At 35.7% G+C, this 22,487-nt stretch overlaps 1 protein-coding gene across 3 annotated transcripts in view; it reads left to right on the top strand.

The window, feature by feature from the left end:
- LOC110447790 (GRAM domain-containing protein 1B-like) overlaps positions 1-22,487 on the top strand; it is a 61,728-nt gene that overhangs the window by 15,691 nt on the left and 23,550 nt on the right. For all 3 annotated transcript variants that reach the window (XM_021493699.1, XM_021493698.1, XM_021493700.1), the window contains exons 5-6: positions 18,941-19,044; positions 20,103-20,279. In XM_021493699.1, coding sequence (XP_021349374.1) covers positions 18,941-19,044; positions 20,103-20,279 — 281 coding nt within the window. The remainder of the gene's footprint in view (positions 1-18,940; positions 19,045-20,102; positions 20,280-22,487) is intronic.

Genomic DNA, 22,487 nt, shown 5'->3' with positions numbered 1-22,487 from the left:
CCCCCACCCTCCCACCTCCTCCACCCATTACTCCACATATTACACCCATATATTACACCTCTAACCTGCCCCCTCAGACTATTGTCTTTACATTAATTAGCACTTAACCTGGTACTGTAGCGTAATTAAGCCACTCTATTAGATCAATGACACATACATACTGTTCAAGTCTCCCCCTGCCCCCCTGCCCCGGCCAGCTGCCCGCCACCAACACCCCACACACCTATTTCACTTCTGACCTACCCCCTTAGACTGTTGTGATTTAACTAGCACCCTTAGCCTGTTATACAGAGGCTGTATACATCCTCTAACACTTTGAGATTAGTATAAACATTGATGTTCTAGTAGCCCCGAGTATTCCTGGTCTGGGCAGGTTTCCAGGCATATAATCACAACTGTAAACAATACATCACCACACACATGTGACCTCCACAGCTGGTATCGCTTCAATTCCTGGTACTACATGTACTTTGTAACAGTTAAAACATATTACATAATTAAGTCAAGGTTGAGTATGTCTTTTAAGTTGGTGTTTGCAGTTGAGTTTGACATATGTACTGTACAGTGGCGGATCCAGAATGCTAATATTATGCATCTTTCAATTAAAAAAAACATCCCCTTTGTGAACTCTGCAGCGGAGATCAGTGATTTTCAGTACTTAATCATCCTGGGTTTTCAATCAAAGTGACAAATTAATCTGGAAACAAACACATTCTCTCGGTATGACGTCGGAGAAAAAGTCATTTTTGCTTACAAAAATAAACCAATTTGTTATGAAAGGATATGGGACATGGTTCAGGCACTTGTGTTGGAACCCCAGCTATGTCTGTCATTTTCCCAACAAAAACAATGATCAATCTACAATTTATTTTCACGTTTTTTTTTCAATGAGTCCTGCAATGTCAACCTTAAGGTATTCCAAAAATGCTTTCGAGTCCCATCAAAATTCTATGAGTATAGGACCAGCTGGGGCTCATTATTTATACATGTAGATTTCATCACTGTCAAAATAAACCTGGATGATTTGGTTACGAAACTGGATCAGGGACATGTTGCTGTCAGAGCTTGGCCCTGGACAGCTAGATCTGTCTGTGATTATATAATTAACCATTACACGATTTCCAGTCCCTCCAAACCAAGTACTGCCTGTACATGTAGGTAAGACATACCTACATGTATCTACATGTACACTGTAAGATGATTAAACCATGTTTCGCATTTTTGGCATGTAGTGCTTAGCTTGTAATCAAGACAACTGGTATACACTACATGTAAATGATTAGTGTAGGTTGTAGTAGCACTTGGCATTACAACATGTTAGAGTACTTATAAATAAGTATTTCTATCACAGAATGTTGTATTTAATAACGTTTGCTTGCTTACACAAAGGCATGCAATCTTGTTAAAAAGAGGTCCCCTTTAATTTAAATTTCTCAATTGCAAAATTTACAAACAAGTTGTTTCCAATTTAAACTTAATTTGTTTTCCAAGATGCATACACAGTCTTTTTAAAAAGAAAAGGAATGTCAAGGGCTTCAACTCATTTACACCTAATATTGCATAATGAACTCATATATTCCAACCTTTGAATTTGAAGAGTTCAAATGTGTCTTCAGGGGTGAATAGTTAAATTTGTTCAAATAAATTTCCTACATTCAAGGTCATAGGGGTCAAATGTATCAAAAACTTTAAACGATTTCTTCTCAAGAACTAGTAACCTTGGAGTCATCTGTAGTTGTTTTGATGAAGAACTTGCCTTGTAAATTGGAGGCCTTTCAGTATAGTGTCCAAAAAGATATTTTGGATTGATCAGATATCTGTTATAGTCGGATGCATCATGAATACCAGTTAGCTTGTTAGAAATTAAAAGCCTTTCTCATTTCAGCAATTTAGCATTGAATGCCTTTTGGCCATCATGATTAAATAAGGGTGATGCAGGCTTAACTCGTTCACCCCTGAAATTTCATAATGAACTATTCCAAACTTTGAATTGGAAGAGTTCAAATGTGTCTTCGTGGGGTGAATGTATTAAGGATTACAGGCCCTTTTGACCTGCTGTCTTATGATTCTTGTTGTTTTTTCAGGCAAAAAATAATTGTTTCTTGTTGAAATCATGCATGTTACGTGTAGAACTATATGGAAAAATCTTATCAGGTGAATGATGTTTCAGAACTTTCCTTAACTCATTCACCCCTGAAATTTTATAATGAACTATTCCAACCTTTGAATTGGAAAAGTTCAAATGTGTCTCCAGGGGTGAATGAGTTAAGGAACTTTGTCCCTGAACTGCACTGCTGTTTTTACTATATTTACAGTAGCTATATAGTATCCCTTTAACTTCTGTTTAGATATAACTGTTGCACACTTAAGCTCCAGGGCTCGGTACATATATACACTTCTGTTGACACGATAGGTCATTTACACAATCAGTTACAGCGATAGTATAACAACCTGAAGTTCAGGGTTCAAGTCTTGGTCTACTCACGGCCCCGCTGATATCTTTTCGCTCAGATGTTCACTCTTGTTGATAACATTTTGTCTATTTCATTCATCATTATTGTTTTTCATGAATATCCCACAAGTTATGATTTTCTTAACAGTAATTATCTATCAAGGCTCAGGATGCCGGATAAATCAATTTACAATACTAAGTTACAGTTTTTGGCCGTGGTACTGGGATCCTTAACCCTTTCACCCTTTCTAACTTTAATAAACTCTATCATAAATTGATATGGATTGTTTAACTGAGGAGTGGTGGAGAGGGAGTGAAAAGGAACAAAACTAATTGATGGGACTAGTTTCCACATCCTCGATACTCCAGGGGTTACGTACGCTCACTTTGGCTCTCTGCACCCCTGGAATATTTCATAGCAAAATCAAAGGCTCGATCGGTGTAGTCCGCCTTAAGCTTGTGGATAAGACAAAAATCTAGTTTGATCCTTTGAGGTACAGTGAAATTGACTGGCTTTGCAGTGCAGTGTCCTCCTCTGTGATCTTCAAAGGACACTATATCAATACCTCAGCAATTTGTCAGTCTTTTTTATGTAATATTAACTTTATTTATGTTACAACAATTATGAAACAAGTTTTTACAACTTATAATAAATAATCAATCTTGTTGGCCCGGATGTTAGCGCACAGGGAGTCTTACATTGGGAGGAAACCAAAATACTTGGAGAAAACCCACGTGGTCAGTCAGGTGACCCCATACCTTTTCACGCCGAATCAGGAAACGAAGCCCAGTGAAAGTCGATTGCGCTATCCACTGCGCCACCTGACCACCCTGAGTGCTCTATCCACTGTGCCACCTGACCACCCTGAAGTGGTCTATTTTACCCAGACCAATTATATATAAATTGCTGGTCGTGTGCCTTCAGTTTCGCTATGACATGTTCCAGGGGAAAAGTGAGCTTAACCCCTGGACTTTTGAGGCTGGATTGGGAGTGGAGTGGAATAAAACTGAGGGGATCGAATTAAGAGACTGACTCAGGTCTTAAATGGGTTGCAATAGGGAGTCGGGTAGCAGGGTGTCAGACAGACCTAGAAGGGGTTGTTTCAGTTTCAGTATTGATCAGTGCTGTGTATGTCTATTTGTGGAGGAAAATAATTAATCGGGTAACAAAAACAATCTGCTGGTTCTCAAAAGTTATTTCATTTTCAAACAAGCTTTCATGTATAATAGAAATTTACACCTAGCTTTAGTTATATATGTCTTTAATTATGACTGAAGATGATTTTCTTGTTTCCTGTTTAAGAAATAAACATTTGCTGAAGACACTTCTGAAATAACTTAATTAGCTATAGGGCTCTTTTTCCTTTCTGCTGACAATATAGATTTCAACATCCTAAACTGTTTTAGCAGGTTGGCTATTTTTAGGTATAATTCAAATTTTGAAATCATGATTCCTTATGATGTGTGCCAACATTTTAACTTTCAAAGGAATTATATATGATATTTATCAGTTTATAAATTGGATTGAGTTGCATTATGTACTAGTGATAGTAATACCAACTTTTATTCCGTTGTTTATTTCCCTAGTGATGCTTCTAAACATGTAATCATAAGCTCTCTTTGAAGGGAACGGAATAATTGAAAGCCTGAAAAAATTACCGTATTTATCCTGCAACAAAGCCCTTGGGCAAAGTAATATACAATCTTTTACTTACAGTAGGGCAGAGATAATCCTGGAGGGGGCCATTGATAGACTCCTTAAAAATGAAATTGACCCCTTTATTTTCCAATTTTCTTTCAATTGTATAGAATGGCCCCTTCTTAACTTTGAAATTGATCAAAAATTCCTTAAAATGGCCCACTGCTCTCAAATTCTAGGATTTAATCTGGTAGGGAGTGCTTTTTTTTTTACAGAACAATGAAATATTACATGTGTTGGCATTTCTACAGAGCTGCAATTCAGATATGAGTGGGCTTATTACCGAGCATGGGCTTATTGCTGGATAAATATGGTAATAGATAATTGGTCCCCTGGCTGTGATTATGGGGGGAACATAATGGTATACACTGACGTGTATAGTGGTTTACTATTACTATGATCTGAATGTTTCCATCCAACACCGCATCCAACAAGTCTCAGCCCGGGACTCAGCTGACCCTTTGTATAGTTAGCCTGACTGTTGAGAGCTGGACACTCTGTGATGTTATTTGATTAGTTATATCATTCTGTTCAGGGCCTTCTAGTACTTGTAATAGAACCATAGACCATAGAACATGATTAATGCCCAAAACAAAATTATAATAGAGTTTTGACTCAATTGAACCCTATAGAAATTAAAGTGTCTTAATTCATTCACCCCTGAAAATTCAAAATGAACTATTCCAACCTTTGAAATGGAAGAGTTCAAATGTGTCTTGAGGGATGAATGAGTTAATTAATCATCTCAACTATTAGTGCATTATAATCAAATGTTCACAAATCAATACAGTGATAAATTGGCAAATTCACTATACGATACTAAAGAACACTATATACAGAACTTAAAATTACTGTAGTATTCCGGTGCATAAAGACTGGCGAATATGGAGCATTAGTTTGATAGTGAAGAGTGTAGTTTATATAACATAGTCAACTTAATAAACGCTCTAGGCACTAAAAAAATAAGTCAACTTAATAAACGCTCTAGGCACTAAAAAAATAGGTAAGATTAAAGTGATTGCAGAACTTTCCAAAATTCTCAAAAAATATCCAAAATATGTCACTTTTTACAAATAAGTCAGTATAGATTATGGTGATCAATGGGCATCGCTCTGACCAGAAGATGGGAAGGGGGCTACATGGCCGAGTGGTTTAACTCATTCACCACCCCTGAAGACACATTTGAACTCTTCCAATTCAAAGATTATTGGAATAGTTCACTTTGAAATTCAGGGGTGAATGAGTTAAAAGTGTCGTACTGTCTATGGTCACTAGTACTAGTATAGCCCATGTTCACCATTGGGTCATGGGTTGGAGGCGTAGATAGGCAGATGCCTGCGGTACAGGCCAAAGGTCGGTGTTTTTTTCTCCAGGTCTGACCAGTTTTCCTTTGTCATCAAAACTGGCTTGTCCTTAAGGATCCCCGTTCCACTGCCAAAAACTGCCACTAAATGTTGGAAACTGTTTTTTCCAAAATGACCAAATCTTTGATTAATCATTTCTGAAAAGAAAACCATACCTTGGGAGTCTTTATGCGAAGTGGTTAAGACAAAATAAACATAATATGATCAATAAGTGTTTTCAGGATGAAAAAAAAGTTAGCAGAGCTAGACTGGAATTCAAACAGTCTGTGTGTCAACTGAAGTGTTCTGGCCTAATTGTACTACAGTTTTATTCAAATGGAAGTTAAAGGTGGTTACTATATTTACGCAAAAGCACTGTGTCATTAAGTGGAACAAGGGTCCATAACCATAGCTGTTAATTAAGCTGTTATATTACTCAAAACACAAATAACCCAAATCTTATAAGAGAATGGGGCGCTTTAATGTCATATACAGATATTTAGAATGTCTCTTGAATAGACATTACTGAACAAAGGATGGGGTGTTTATTATGTCATATACGGATATTTAGAATATCTCTTGAATGGACATTACTGAACAAAGGATGGGGTGTTTATTATGTCATATACAGATATTAAGAATGTCTCTTGAATGGACATTGCTGTACAAATGATTGGGTGTGTATTATGTTGTATACAGATATTTAGAATATCTCTTGAATCGGGATTACTGTACAAAGGATGGGGTGTTTATTATGTCATATACAGATATTTAGAATGTCTCTTGAATGGACATTGCTGTACAAAAGATGGGGTGTTTATTATGTCATATACGGATATTTAGAATATCTCTTGAATGGACATTACTGAACAAAGGATGGGGTGTTTATTATGTCATTCACGGATATTTAGAATGTCTCTTGAATGGACATAACTGAACAAAGGATGGGGTGTTTATTATGTCATTAACGGATATTTAGAATGTCTCTTGAATGGACATAACTGAACAAAGGATGGGGTGTTTATTATGTCATTAACGGATATTTAGAATGTCTCTTGAATGGACATAACTGNTCTTGAATGGACATTGCTGTACAAAGGATGGGGTGTTTATTATGTCATATACGGATATTTAGAATATCTCTTGAATGGACATTACTGAACAAAGGATGGGGTGTTTATAATGTCATATACGGATATTTAGAATATCTCTTGAATGGACATTGCTGTACAAAGGATGGGGTGTTTATTATGTCATATACGGATATTTAGAATATCTCTTGAATGGACATTACTGAACAAAGGATGGGGTGTTTATTATGTCATATACAGATATTTAGAATATTTCTTGAATGGGGATTACTGTACAAAGGATGGGGTGTTTATTATGTCATATACGGATATTTAGAAAATCCCTTGAATAGATATTACTGAACAAAGGATGGTGCGTTTATTATGTCATATACAGATATTTAGAATGTTTCTTGAATGGACATTACTGAACAAAGGATGGGGTGTTTATTATGTTATATACGGTTATTTAGAATGTCTCTTGAATGGACATTACTGAACAAAGGGTGGGGTGTTTATTATGTCGTATACAGATATTTAGAATATCTCTTGAATTGACAATGCTGTACAAAGGATAGGGTGTGTATTATGTCGTATACAGATATTTAGAATATCTCTTGAATTGACAATGCTGTACAAAGGATGGGGTGTTTATTATGTCATATATAGATTTTTAGAATGTCTCTTGAATGGACATTGCTGTACAAAAGATGGTGTGTTTATTATGTCATATACAGATATTTAGCATATCTCTTGAATGGACATTATACTGAACAAAGGATGGGGTGTGTATTATGTCATATACAGATATTTAGACTGTCTCTTGAATGGGGATTACTGAACAAAGGATGGGGTGTTTATTATGTCATATACGGATATTTAGAATGTCTCTTGAATGGACATTACTGAACAAAGGATGGGATACGGATATTTAGAAAATCCCTTGAATAGATATTACTGAACAAAGGATGGTGCGTTTATTATGTCATATGCAGATATTTAGAATATCTCTTGAATGGACATTATGTCATATACGGATATTTAGAAAATCCCTTGAATAGATATTACTGAACAAAGGATGGTGCGTTTATTGTGTCATATACAGATATTTAGAATATCTCTTGAATGGACAATGCTGTACAAAGGGTCGGGTGTTTATTATGTCATGTACAGATATTTAGAATATCTCTTGAATGGACATTACTGAACAAAGGATGGGATACGGATATTTAGAAAATCCCTTGAATAGATATTACTGAACAAAGGATGGTGCGTTTATTGTGTCATATACAGATATTTAGAATATCTCTTGAATGGGGATTACTGAACAAAGGATGGGGTGTTTATTATGTCATATATAGATTTTTAGAATGTCTCTTGAATGGACATTGCTGTACAAAAGATGGTGTGTTTATTATGTCATATACAGATATTTAGCATATCTCTTGAATGGACATTATACTGAACAAAGGATGGTGCGTTTATTATGTCATATACAGATATTTAGAATGTCTCTTGAATGGACATTGCTGGACAAAGGATGGGGTGTTGATTATGTCATATACGGATATTTAGAATATCTCTTGAATGGACATTACTGAAAAAAGGATGGGGTGTTTATTATGTCATATACGGATATTTAGAAAATCCCTTGAATAGATATTACTGAACAAAGGATGGTGCGTTTATTATGTCATATGCAGATATTTAGAATATCTCTTGAATGGACATTATGTCATATACGGATATTTAGAAAATCCCTTGATTAGATATTACTGAACAAAGGATGGGGCGTTTATTATGTCATATGCAGATATTTAGAATATCTCTTGAATGGACATTACTGAACAAAGGATGGGATACGGATATTTAGAAAATCCCTTGAATAGATATTACTGAACAAAGGATGGTGCGTTTATTATGTCATATACAGATATTTAGAATGTTTCTTGAATGGACATTACTGAACAAAGGATGGGGTGTTTATAATGTCATATACGGATATTTAGAATATCTCTTGAATGGACATTACTGAAAAAAGGATGGGGTGTTTATTATGTCATATACGGATATTTAGAATATTTCTTGAATGGACATTGATGTACAAAGGATGGGGTGTTTATTATGTCATATATAGATATTTAGAATGTCTCTTGAATGGACAATGCTGTACAAAGGATGGGGTGTTTATTATGTCGTATACAGATATTTAGAATATCTCTTGAATGGACACAATGCTGTACAAAGGATGGGGTGTTTTTATGTCATATACGGATATTTAGATTTTTTTTGTCTCCTGGTGAACTTGACATTGCTGTAAAACATCACAATACACAAATATATACACAAGGATGGTCCAAATGTCGAATGTCGCAGACATACAAACATTGACATTTTCACAGCATGAAATATTTATTGATCGTTTCCACCTCTGCAAACTTATATAATTCTCACACAATACCAGCATTCTAGTTGGCTCAGCGATTCTAGGAGGAAGGTTTGACATTTGATAATAATGTGTTATATATATAGTAATGCCAAGTTAAGCCTATTACCAGACTGCGTCTTTAACTGTAGAGCATGTCCTGTAAAAGAGGTGGGCGTCCTCATATAACAGACCCAGCGTGAACACTGGACAAGTTTTGTGTCCAATATTGGTCTTGTTATGAATATGAAAGCCAAGAAAACACTGGACATGTTTAAATGTGTCGAAATCGGTCATGTTATATCAAATACAGACCCATTTTAGAAAACAGGTCATGAGGTAAGTCCACGTTGGTGATAACTAAGGCTTCACATGGTTTATGTTCAGATCTGTGTTGCTATATTGAATCATAAGGCTTACCAGTAACTCATTCACCCCTGAAATTTCATAATGAACTATTCTAACCTTTGAATTGGAAGGGTTCAAATGTGTCTTCAGGGGTGAATGAGTTAAAGAACATGTACACTGGTCATGATTTTTGAGGACAAACAAACAAGATCTTTCACTTATTATTTTTCAAAGCAAACGCTTCTGTCGGATTGAACTTTAGTACAGGTTTTTTAAGGATAGACATTAAAATCACGGATAAGACATTCTTCACCTTAAGCTTGATTGTCTCAATTGCTATGTATAGTATCGGATATGTAAAACAGTGTTTTCTTTGGATCAAGTCTCCTGAGCATAGTTGACAAGAAGGTAATTTATATAAACCAATGGTCCTAATTTTTATATTCACAACATTAAACTGTACAGCTGGGGAATTTGACCTGATCAGCTGTTCATTTGGCTGAACACAGCAGCCAATTTTTTAGCAAATTGTAACAGCTTTGCATTATCACTTGTTTAAGTTAACAATACTTTGAATTGTCAAACTCAGGGAGTCAGTTTTTAACTCATTCACCCCTGAATTTTTATATTGAACTTTTCCAACCTTTGAATTAAACTCAGGGGTTAAAATGTGTCTTTGGGGGTGAACGAGTTAATTCTGTAGTAGCATAGGGATCACTTGTTAAGCTAACAATCCTTTGTGTTGTCACACTCCAGATTTAGTAAATCTTGTTAGTTAACAGTATTGCAGTATTACTTGTAAAGCTAACAATACTTTGAATTGTCACACTCAAGGAAGTAGCAGCAATGGGATCACATGATAAGGCTAAAAGCTGACAATTCTTTGTGTTGTCACACCCGAGATCCAGCAAATCTTGTTAATTAACAACATTGCAATATCACTTGATAAATTAATGGAAATGCAATGTACAACTCAGTACTCAGTTCGTTCTTTATCAGCATTTTTAAAATTGTCAAACAGGGATTCAGAAATTTGTGTTGAGATCATGTCAAAATTAAACCACTTGATAATCTAGCAATGCTTTGAATTGTCACAGTCAGGTAGTACAGAAGCCTTGTAACAGCTTGGTTGTATGGAAATTACATCACCTGACAAACTAACAATTCTTTGAACTAATATCACTCGCGGATTCAGCAGGTTTTCCATGAAACAGCTTGGGTTATTATGTTTATATGATTGAAGCTATAATCAACATGAAGTAGGTGACAGATTTTGTCAGCCATGTAGACATATGGTGTTATTTAGAGACAGAGGAGGCGGGATCGAAGACAGGACACAACCGCTGACTATAGAAAGATGGGACTGGAAGCCTGGAGACAAAGGGGGCGGGATTGAAGCTTGGAGACAGAGGGGGCGCTTTTAAGCCTGGAGACAGAGGGGGCGGGATTGAAGCTTGGAGACAGAGGGGGCGCTTTTAAGCCTGGAGACAGAGGGGGCGGGATTGAAGCTTGGAGACAGAGGGGGCGGGATTGAAGCTTGGAGACAGAGGGGGCGCTTTTAAGCCTGGAGACAGAGGGGGCAGACAACCTTGAAACAGCTGCTCTTTGCAAATAGATGCGTTGGGAAGATGAATTTGTATTAAAACATCCTCTGTTTGTAATGATCCTTCAACAGTTTTTTATACTGTATACAGGGATATTTTTGCCACAGTTGAACTTTTGCCCTTTTCACCCTTCGTAGTGAGGGGAAATTTACCAAGAAGATGGGCATACAGTTTGTTTCAGCCAACATGTTTGACTTTCGGTGTAATAAAATATATACTACATTCTATAAAGTGTGACAGTGCCCATCCCAAGGGTATCACTGTCACCCGTGGTGAAACTGAGGGTGACTCTAGGCACTGTCACCCTCTATAGAATGTTAAAGTATTTATATAATAAATAGGAATAACATGTAAGGGCAAAATAAACACTGTGCGAAAATTGATTCTACCAGTGTAGAGTGAAAACATCGCTAAAGTTTCCCTGTTTAGTTTACAGTAATTAATGGTTCAACGTGTCTATGTAACTGAAATACATGTTGTAATTTTAAAGCTTTGAGCTTGTTTGACAGATTTCTCTGTGACAGTGACAATGATTCTGTTGGACTGCCATCCAGTAGCTAACGGATCAATTTAATTTAATTAGCTCTCAATAAAAAAAAATCTTATAACACTTGGTAATCAGCTTTGAAGGATGTGTTGTCATGCAATACTTGCACAAGTCAAGAAACACACATGCGTGTGTAATCCAGAATCACTCGGCCTTCTGTTATAGTATTGCTTGTTTCCACCTACTTCAGTACTTATATCTAGTGATGGGCTGAAATACATGTTGTATAATTGATTAGGAGGCACATGTACGGTTGTCCAGTGGTAGGACGCCGGGCTCGAGACTGAAGGGTTGCGGGTTCGAGTCACGGCACGGCACTGTGTTGTATCTTTGAGCATGATATACTTTATGTACTTCGCTTGTTCCAGTCAACTCAGCTGTAAATGCGTACGTGGTACGAGCGCCGAAATAGCAGCACCGGCTGTATGCTACCCAGGGAATTGAAAAAGATATTGGCTGGTTGCAATTAAAGGCCCTATAACCACGAATAATAATTTGCGAACTGCTTTGAGATCACCTACGAACTAGGTTGTAATAAAGCGGTTAAATAAGAACCTCAAACTATTATTATTTTTATCTGTTTGTAATCGAAAGGTCACACTTGATCACTTTAAAAGTAAAAAGTTTGTTTACAAGATACGGCAAGAACCCCTTGATAGGTGCAGTTCATATAGCTACATATTTAGTAACGAGTTGTATGTATAGACTTGATCAGATTTTGGTGGTCATCGGTCAAATTTCAATGGTCAAAGGTCACACTTGACCACTTTGTGGGGATGGAGATGTATTTATGAAGCCTCTAGTATATCTATACTCACATATGTTTATTTTAAAATTGCCATGTGTTATATATCACTGTATGAAACAGTGATAATTATATGTCGACCAAGTTCAGTTTTAATGTAGCCTGACCACCCACTTATAAGTAGATTTTACTTACAGGGATTTGAGCTGAGTGATCTGATTATTTCAGGGAGAAGTTAGGTTTTATCTTTGTTCTTGCATTTTAAATCCTTTCCTGAGCGCAATCACATTATTATTTTTTAAAGAAATTAAAACTTTATCTTTGCCTTTTGTAGTTTTTAATCTTTTCCTGTTCACAGTAATTTTGAGGAAGTTGTGTTTGTTGATTACTCACAGAATGTGTAGTTTAAGATTATTCTTTTTTACATATACACAAACATTCTGTTTTACTTGTAGACACCCCAGTTGCTCAAAGGTTGATTAACTTAATTAATTTCATACTTGCCAACCCTCCCTATTTAGGAGGGAGACTCCCTATATTGGGCCCTTGAATTTAGTGTATTCATGAAACCAGTGAATTTGCTAAACTGTTCCTATATTCTTAGATCTGATGATTATCGAGTAGGCCTCTACATGTTGGGACCCATACACCACAGAAAACATTGTACTGTTGGAAACCGTCCAACGTAGGGCTGCTCGATATATGTCTATAACAACTACAGGACGCGTGAACCTGGAGAAGTCACCAGCATGGTACAATCACTGAACTGGGAACCACTTGCAGAGAGACAAGCAAAAGCAAGGGTTACAATGATGTACAAAATCTTAAATGACAAAGTAGCCATCTCCCCTAATGATCATGTTAAAGTGTCAGACCGCAGAACTAGGGGAGCCCACAAACTCCAACAAATTTCTACTAATTCGGACAAATATCAAAAAATTCATTTTTTCCCAGAACTATCAGTACAGGGAATTCTCTGCCCGAAGATATAGCCCAGTCACCTGACTTGAACCATTTCAAATCATCTCTGTCTGCTTATCATCCTAAAAAAACCTCTATATTACCTTATAATTATCATGCATGTATATAGTTTTATCTTATCATAAAAAAAACAAAAAACATTAATGCCACCTCCAAGGACACCTAAAATTGCGGCAACTGCACTCATATCTATGAGATCTGCCGCAGTAAATGGAAGAAAAAGAAGAAGAACAGCTCAAAATATGTCATTTCAAAAGATCGTTTTGTTTCTATGGGGTGTATACACACATTTTCTTTTTGTTTTAATTTTGAGCATGCAGAATCTCCCCCATGTAAATCTCAAAAAGATGGCAAGTATGTCATTTAAACGGTGATTAGTAAAAAAATTCAAATGTTTGTCAATTTTAGAAACATTCGGACCTTAAATGCAAAAAACAATCTTAAAACAAATCAATACCCTCTGTCTCAACAAATCTATAAAAGTAAAATGATATACCAGGTGTTCTTGATTTTCTTGTAATATTTCTTTTACTTTTTCCAAACCACTGATTAACTATACTCTATATTGCATTACCAACCTTTGAGCAACTGCATGGCCACCAGAAACAGATAATGATAATGACAATTTTGATGCTATCAAAATGTGAATTACGGGTAGTTCCAGTGTATGAAACACACTATGTAATGTGTTAAACACACAAGATGCATATGTTGCAGACTATATTTCGTTTTATTTATGGGGAAAATATTTAAGGCAATATGTTTATAATTGATTATTGTTTGTTTGTAATCCTTTTCAAAATTATTGCACTTGATAGATTTTATTAACAATTTGATGCTTCAAACATCAGCTAGAATTCCACGTTGTAATGTTCGTTTGGAATGAGAATTACATGTATAAAGCGTATAAGCCAGTCTGCGCCAGGAGTGCTGGATTAATGTATATCGACAGTTTTATTAAAGCTTGAAACATCTGGTCTTCAACAGTCACTGCACTATATGACATCACATCTACAGACTGTAGAACAAAATCGTTAAAAATCCAACCTAATTTGTTTATTCTGAAATGTTTACCATATTTGATGTATTGAATGCCCTCGGAAAATTAACAAAACTAGATAAAGAATAATGGATCTTTTTTAACAAAAATTAATAGAGGAGAAATATATACCAGTAATATTATTCTGTGTCAAACTATAATATATATATTTTTTTTTTTAGTTATTCATTGTTTAAATTTCATCATGAAACACAGGTGTACGAAATCAATTTGGAAGGGATCGCGAGACACCATGACAAAGTAAAAAAATAAAATTGCTGCCGTTTTTTTCTTTTTTTTCTTTTTCGCCCTCTGTGATGTGGACGAATTTATCATTACAACGAATATCATTTAACAACATAATATACATAGAAATGAAATGTGAACGGCGAAATTAGCACTGGGCAAAAATCGATTTTATAGGCGAAGGGCAAAAGTTATAACTGGACGAAAATGTCCAGGTATACAATAAATCGTAAAACAATTATCTGCACAGGTGACACACATTGCCGGATATGTATTTTTGAAAGTTTGTGTTGACCAAAATTTGTCTGAATGACTCTTAATGTAACAACATAAATGTCAATTTCCGAGGCTATGAGATATAATTATTTACGTCTAGAAAATCCAGGAATGCTTTTCAAATCGTAAGAAACTTTCCCAGGTCATGATCATGAGATGATACAGGACATTTTTGCTATGGTTATCTTCAGTCATTTTCGCCTCCCAAAATGAGGGGAAATTGATCATGAAAGTGAACTTAATTGTACAAAGTGATAATAACATATTTTGTAATGGTAAAATAGACCATTGCAATCAGGAATTGATACACATAATTTAACCAATTTAGTGCTATGAGTATGTTTTCAAAATATCGAAAATCCCTGAAAATTTTGGTTAATGATCACAACCCAGGACTGATTTTGGATTGTTCCAATATGTAAAGTGTGAACCCTTTTCTTGATCTAAAATTTTTCTTAAAAATTGTGCATTATACCTGAATATTACAGTTACTAAACATATTTTAAGGGCACGGCAAACATATCATCTGAATTTCACCGACAAAGGACAATTTTTTGACTGGGCGAAAGTTTTTTAATCTGCAGTACATTTATGGTAATATATAACTATATATATAGTATGTACAAGGGTTTGAGATGCTCTATCATCAGTATCCATGGCAATGAGGTTTGTACATGGACATTTAATATCTTAAAAATTGATTCCAAGACTACGAGATACCAACATTTACGCCAGTATTTCCGGAAATATGTCAGAAAGATGTACGTAAATATTTAAATATACATTCATTTGTATTTATGTAAACTAACCATTCAATCCAAGAAAGCAAACAAAGAAAAAAACTCAGACGAAATAATTTGTTGTGGCGACCTTCGTTCCTTAAATGGTATCTTGACAGGATATTTGGCCATCTGAGACTTAAGCTTGGTTGTGAGCGCTGCATGAATCAAGCTGTAATGACTGAAAGGGGACCAATTTAATTCAGGTCTCATCGCACTATATATCGATCATACAGCCTTGTTCTTATGGGTCGTTGTCTTCAGCAGAAATAGAATCAAAATTGCTACTGCGACATACCGTATCCAGAGATTTCATTTTGACTGTCTGTGCTTTCTGTTCTAGCTGTCACGGGAGCCTGCGTGCTTAAATCTCTTTTAACTTACGGAAGTTTTTGTTTGTATTTTTGCCAATTTTTTTATTGATAAATGTTTTGTTGACCTAAATGGCCAGAAAAAAAATCAATAAATTTATAGTTTTAGATTCATCTGGCTCTTTAATTTTTCCACACATTTTAATTACAGTGACATCATAATTTGAATGATATATATCTTTTTCTGAGTGGATGACAGGATTTAGTTTTTCTTTTCTTTCTAATTTGACGGGTTCTTTTTATCCAATCAGGCAAAAATTGAAAAAAAACCATCATAATTTAATCGTCTGATTGGATAATATTTTGTCTGAAGTTTGATATTTTATAGATTATTATGAAGGTACAGTGTTCTCCCTAGAAGGTTTTGAAAGAAGCATGGTATTTCAATATTTCTGTTAAAGCAGCACTCTATGTAAAATAAAATCAAAGCGGCATGGTAACTTTAGGTTTACTATGAATATATAGCAGAGAAGATCTAGGGTAGCAGCATGGCAAGAAATTATAGGAGCATGGTGCCATATGCTGCAAAAACAGCCTGGGGAGAACACTGAGGTATTAATTTTTAAATAAATAGAAAAAATAATATTTCCACCCCTGATAATCATACTTAGTACATTGTTGGTTATATGATTCTTATGTGTTATATGAAGTAAATATCCAACAGTGTTGATAGCAAGTATTTAAATTGAATACCTATTATCTCCCAGAATCCCAAATAAATTAATACCAGTGTTTAATACATTGTATGTGAAGTACATATCAGTTAAGTTAATAATGTTGATCATTAACATTCACTCATACAATAATTTTGATTTTCACTCCATCATGATTACATTATATTTACTGTACACAAAAAAAGGCATGGTGATGTAATCTAAGACAGATATATATATGTGTGTGTATAAGAATTAGGGAAGCTGGAGGAACACTGTTAGCACAAATATCTGTCATTCTGATTACAAGTAACTATGTCACTGGAAGTCTGGTAACTGGGTGTTCACACATGTCATCAGGGAAGGGAGCAAGGCATGATGCACCTGTAGCTTGTAGCTTGTACATCAGTCCGACTATTGTGTAATTATAAGACATCAGTGTTACGTTGAGACACATCATAGCACCAAACTAACATGCTAGCACACAGTCTTATATTAAAATTGCCCAGACACAACTTTTATTGACTTAAATAGACTAACAAATCACAGACACTTACAAACATTTCACTGACCCAGAACAACCAGTCACATGCAGGCCTCGGACCACAATTAATTCTACTANACTGAACGTACGGTGAGCTGGAAAGTACCTCATGACCGGCATTTAAGAAAGATAATTTTATTTGAATGTCACTACCCTGCATGTAAAGGGGAAAATACTAAAAATCACAAAATATCACTGTGCAAGCCTCATCACTCATTGTGTCCTGCTGCCAAGACAAACTTGGAAACTGTGTCAAATAAAATTAATCACTAGAATAGATATTGTTGAACAATTCTATGTACAAAAACTATACATATCTGGCATAGATTAGACAGGAAAAATTATTTAGTAACCCACCTGAAATGTCCTTATGCACTACATTCGTGTACAACGACCCAGAAGTGTTATTGTGGTCTGAGGCCATACACCTAACATGCCACTTGATTCCAACATTTTACTGACCCAGAACAAAATCAAATTGACTAATCCCTAAGCTTATATCTGTCCATTAGGGCAATAGCCAACTTAAAAGCTGGTCAAACTTTAACAACTATACACTGCTGCTCACAATGCTTCTGATGTGTACATCCAAGTATTAAACATTTTATTTATCGTATATCACCTTCAATTTCTTTGGAATTCGAGGACCCCCAGAATGCATTGAGAATTACGAAGTTTTGTAAAATATGCTTTTTAGCTGCTTCAAATCTGATGCATGCATGATTATAGTTATTAAATATACCATTCATTCTGAAAAACATGTAATATTTCATGTGTAATTAGTGAATAGGATAATTCTCTAGATTAGGGACACTGAACACAAGCCAACATTATAGAATAACATCAGAGGATATATCTCTGTGTCCCTTCTAAGTAGGTATATCACTATAGAAGCCATGTGTTATAAAAAGATTAATTCTTTCATCTTTACTGCACCTTCGATCAGAGAATTAATACGTGTGTGATTGTAAGGTATAAAACAGATGGTATGATTATGTCATGCACAGCTATAACAGAAGGATAGACGTTCTAATTCACCTCTCCAGGGGGAGAGTTGGATTCAATGCAAATTAGATTTAAAGTATATATTAAAGATTTACAACAATCTGTTATTGTTTTTTATGCAAACAAAGTAGAAAGTATGTGTCACACACTTACGCAATAGACAGTGTTGTCATGGACATACATAACTAAGTACACAGTGCACAGTCTGGTTATCGAGTGACACGCCACTTCAGTGGATAGCCTATTTGCCTTTTACCGAGACAGCCTGGGTTCGATTCCCAAATTTGAAGTGAAATTTAAAGGTAGTGGCCATGGGTGTGACCTGCACCACCACGTGGGTTTTCTCTGGGAATACTTATGTTTCCTCCAGGTACTTAAGTTCCATCCAACATTAAAGCACACTGCCAGGCAAACATTTTTTTTTAATACAAGTCGGAAAATCTTGTTTGATAGTTGTTGTAATATTATGTAGGTTTATACAACATTAATGTCCACCCTTTCAACTGGTTACACACCGGGTGGTCGGGTGGCGTAGTGGATAACACAGTCGCCTTTCACCAAGGTGACCAGGGTTTTCTCCAGGTACTCCGGTTTCCTCCAACATTAAGACCCCCCAGTGCGCTTATATCCATGCAGGCCAACAAGAGTGATTAATATAAGTTGAAATAATTTGTTTCATAAGTGAAGTTTATATTGAAAGTACACAGTGTAAAACACTCTTACAAAATAGAGGCCTATCTAAATTTGACCTACTTTATTTGTGTAAAGCAATTAGCTATATTTCACTGTTGACATTTTTTTCTGTCATTCCAGATTATTCCTGTGCCCTTCAGAAAGACATCCTGGTCCACGGTAGAATGTTCCTCACACAGAACTGGGTCTGTTTCTATGCCAACATCTTCCGCTGGGAAACTGTGGTACGCACTTTGATCAATGTTCTTACCTGTGTGTTTGCTGAATTGGTTTGCTGTTTTCATACAATTAATCTACTGAAAGAGAAATCAAGCTCTGCATGACCTAGGTATATGAATTAACTTAAGATAATATGCCATTTCATAGCATTCCATTAGGTCGCTAAAGAGATGGACATATTTTAAATCAGGTGAACTATTTTTGTGAAGATGTCAGCCTTAAGGTCTTGCTTATTGACTACATTACCATAGCTATATATATATATGTGTACCATTTTTACAGCTAATGTACAAGTTCATTATATTCATATTACATGTATGAAATCCGATTTATAATATGGATCTATGAATATGACTTAACAGAGGGCTGAAATTTAGGGTGACTATTCCGTATTGCAAAGTTATCTGCTCTTGTGAGCAGGTATTGAGTACATCATTTGTTTGTGAGAGTAACGTCATAAATTTTTGAGGAAACGACGTAATTTTCTCACACAAACTAATGACGCAACAATCAATACCTGCTCACAAGAGAAGATAACTCTGCAATACGAAAAGACGGAATATAGCCCCCCTTTCAGGGAGCTTGTTGAACCTTATTTTTTCTCAGCTGAGTATTACAAGGGAGATCGATCACTCTCACACAAATTGTGTTAAAAACACATTATTGTGATTTAAAAATCCACTTGTAGCCCTTGTGGAGAGAATAATGCATGGTGAATTCATAATGAATTGCAAGATTGAAAACACAGTATGTCTTAGGTATAAAAAATCAAAATAAATTAACTCAATTTTGCAATACTTTCAAACTAGATTTGATATTTTAATCTTTATTTGATATCGCCTGTTTCTGTAAACCTTTCTTGATGTGAATAACAGAATATACTGGTAATTAGAGGTTGGGGCGAACTACAAAAAAAAAATGTAAAAATTGATTTAGGTGAAAAATTGTTTACCTCAAAAAACATTTCTAAGGTCTCGAGTTAAAATGACTATTGTATCTTGATAAAAAGTGGAATATGATCATTTGAACCTGTTTGTTAAAAGGTGTGAATCTATTATTGTAGCTGACCATTCCATGTAAGGAGATAACGGCCGTTACTAAGGAAAAGACAGCGCGAGTGATCCCTAATGCTATACAGATAGCTACAGACAAGGAAAAACATTTCTTCACCTCATTTGGCGCTCGAGACAAAACCTACATGATGCTGTTCCGTGTGTGGCAGAACGCACTTCTAGAGCAGGTCGGTGGAGAACTCTCTACTTCAAAATATCATTTCTCAAATCCTGTAGGTGCACAAATGAATCTGACGAGAACTGCATTTCACAAATTCACAAACTAATGAAACCGCTCTCATGCTCTATTTGAAGCATCGATTAATTCTATGCTCCAACCAACTTTCTTGTATTACGTTTGAATCGTGCAACACAGTCGAAAACTGAAGCGTAAATATTTAAAACAGTATTCATCTTTCAGTCTCTGCAAAATTCTTCCAAGTTGTTTTAAATAAGATATATGTATTTTTTATCAATGTTCACGTGGAAAAAGAAATTTGAATTGAGTACAGAGTCCTTGAGCTGCTTCAGCACAGAGTAACCCACAGGCATTTGCAGCCTCCAACCCACGGTTGATTGCCGGAATGAAATCTGGGTCCGTTTTCGTTTAAACGGTTTAACTGGTCAGACCAAAGATGTTTGTTTATTGATAAGGACAGACCTAGTAATCTGATGCTGCTTTCAGGCGAGCCTTATAAAACCCTTGCAAGGCCTGCATAAACATTCGCAGGTCCCCCAGGATATATACCTGAAAATGTTACATTTAAAAACGGACAAACCGGTTGTTCCGCCTAAACGAAAAGGCCCTTTGTCTGCCACTGCTAAATAATTAACATAGAAAAGTTGTCTCCCCTACACTATCTAATAATTTGGTGGTGAACAATGCTTTGACCACAGATAATAATACTGTTTGATTGACTGGTTGGTTTAACATCTTCGGGAAAAAAAATCCTGGTGGACCTGCAAATGTTTATGCAGGCCTTGCAATTAAGGCTTTGTTAAGGCTCCTCGCCTGAAAGCAGCCACAGATAATTACTAGGTACAACCTTATTTAATAAAATGCATACCGAGTAGTTCAGTTATCCAGCAGATGATATGAAACTGTTTATCTACCTTTCAATGAGTACTGTAGTTTAGTGTTGATGCATTTTAACACATTCACCCCTAAAGATGCATTTGAGCTCTTCAAATTCAAAGGTTGGAATAGTTCATTACGAAATTTCAGGGGTGAATGAGTTAAGAAAAAGATTACACCTGCTGTATCCACTGCATTTACTTATGGCAGCTTATATGGGTTCCCCTGTAGAATCAGGGGATTCACCGCATGTTTTCGGAAACCAAAATTAATCTGCTGCCCCGGCCATCACAACACCTGCGCCCTGTATTCACGAAACTGTTCTTATGCTCAAACTTGTGTTCTGTGCTCAAGCTATATTTCTTGTTCCTGTGATGAAGTATTACAAATTTAACTATTTAACTACAAAGCAGAATTTTTGAGAGACTTAAAGCTTGAAGTACTGTTTTCAATGTTACATTTCGCTTTATAACTGTTAATAATAATTTGAACTAGTTACACATAAGTTAGTTTGAGCAAAGAGTACATTCTTGAACATGATAATGGTTTCTTGAAAATGGGCCCTGTGATCTTTCTTAGCCCTTTCACCACTGCAGACCATAATGGACTCATCCATATAAATGTATGGTAGAGTCTACCGAAGTTACCTAGTGGTGAAAAGGTTAATAGTCTCCTAGCTGCTCTGTTTTGTCGGTTTGATGGGAAGTCACAACTTGAACAAAACAATACTGGCATTTATTTATCAAGATTTTACGAGGTATTCATGAGTATAACTGTCAAGGTATCTGCTGGTTTCCTCCCACATTAACCCTTTCACCCCTTTGTAACTTTAGTAGACTCTACCCTGCATTGATCTGGATGAGTCCATTATGGTCTACAGTGGTGAAAGGGTTAATACCCCCAGCACACTAACATGCTGACCAACAAGAGTGATTCATATATGTAAGTTGAAATAACTTATTTCATAATTGTTTTATATTCAAAAGGAAATAGGAAGTAGGCACAATTACATAAACAATTCATCTCTTTAGAGGTGACCTAATGTTATATAAAACAGAAGAATGTTCAAAGCATTCCGCACAGAGTGTCCAAAATAATTGGATCAAATAGCCTACACAGCTGACCCAGTGATATTAGTCAAATTCCGTATTATTAGTGAATATCAGGAGTTGTCTCCCCTATACCAGCTGACAAAGTGAAGCATTTCAGATCTTGTCTAATTTAAAACATCTCCAAAACACCAGTTATTGACAAATATGGTATCAGACCACAGTTATTGACAAATATGGTATCAGACCACAGTTATTGACAAATATGGTAT

Source organism: Mizuhopecten yessoensis, unplaced genomic scaffold, assembly GCF_002113885.1.
Source record: "Mizuhopecten yessoensis strain PY_sf001 unplaced genomic scaffold, ASM211388v2 scaffold3621, whole genome shotgun sequence".
NCBI classification, from domain to species: domain Eukaryota; kingdom Metazoa; phylum Mollusca; class Bivalvia; order Pectinida; family Pectinidae; genus Mizuhopecten; species Mizuhopecten yessoensis.
The sequence above is the reverse complement of the archived record's forward strand: the minus strand, read 5'-3'. Positions and strand labels throughout refer to the sequence as shown.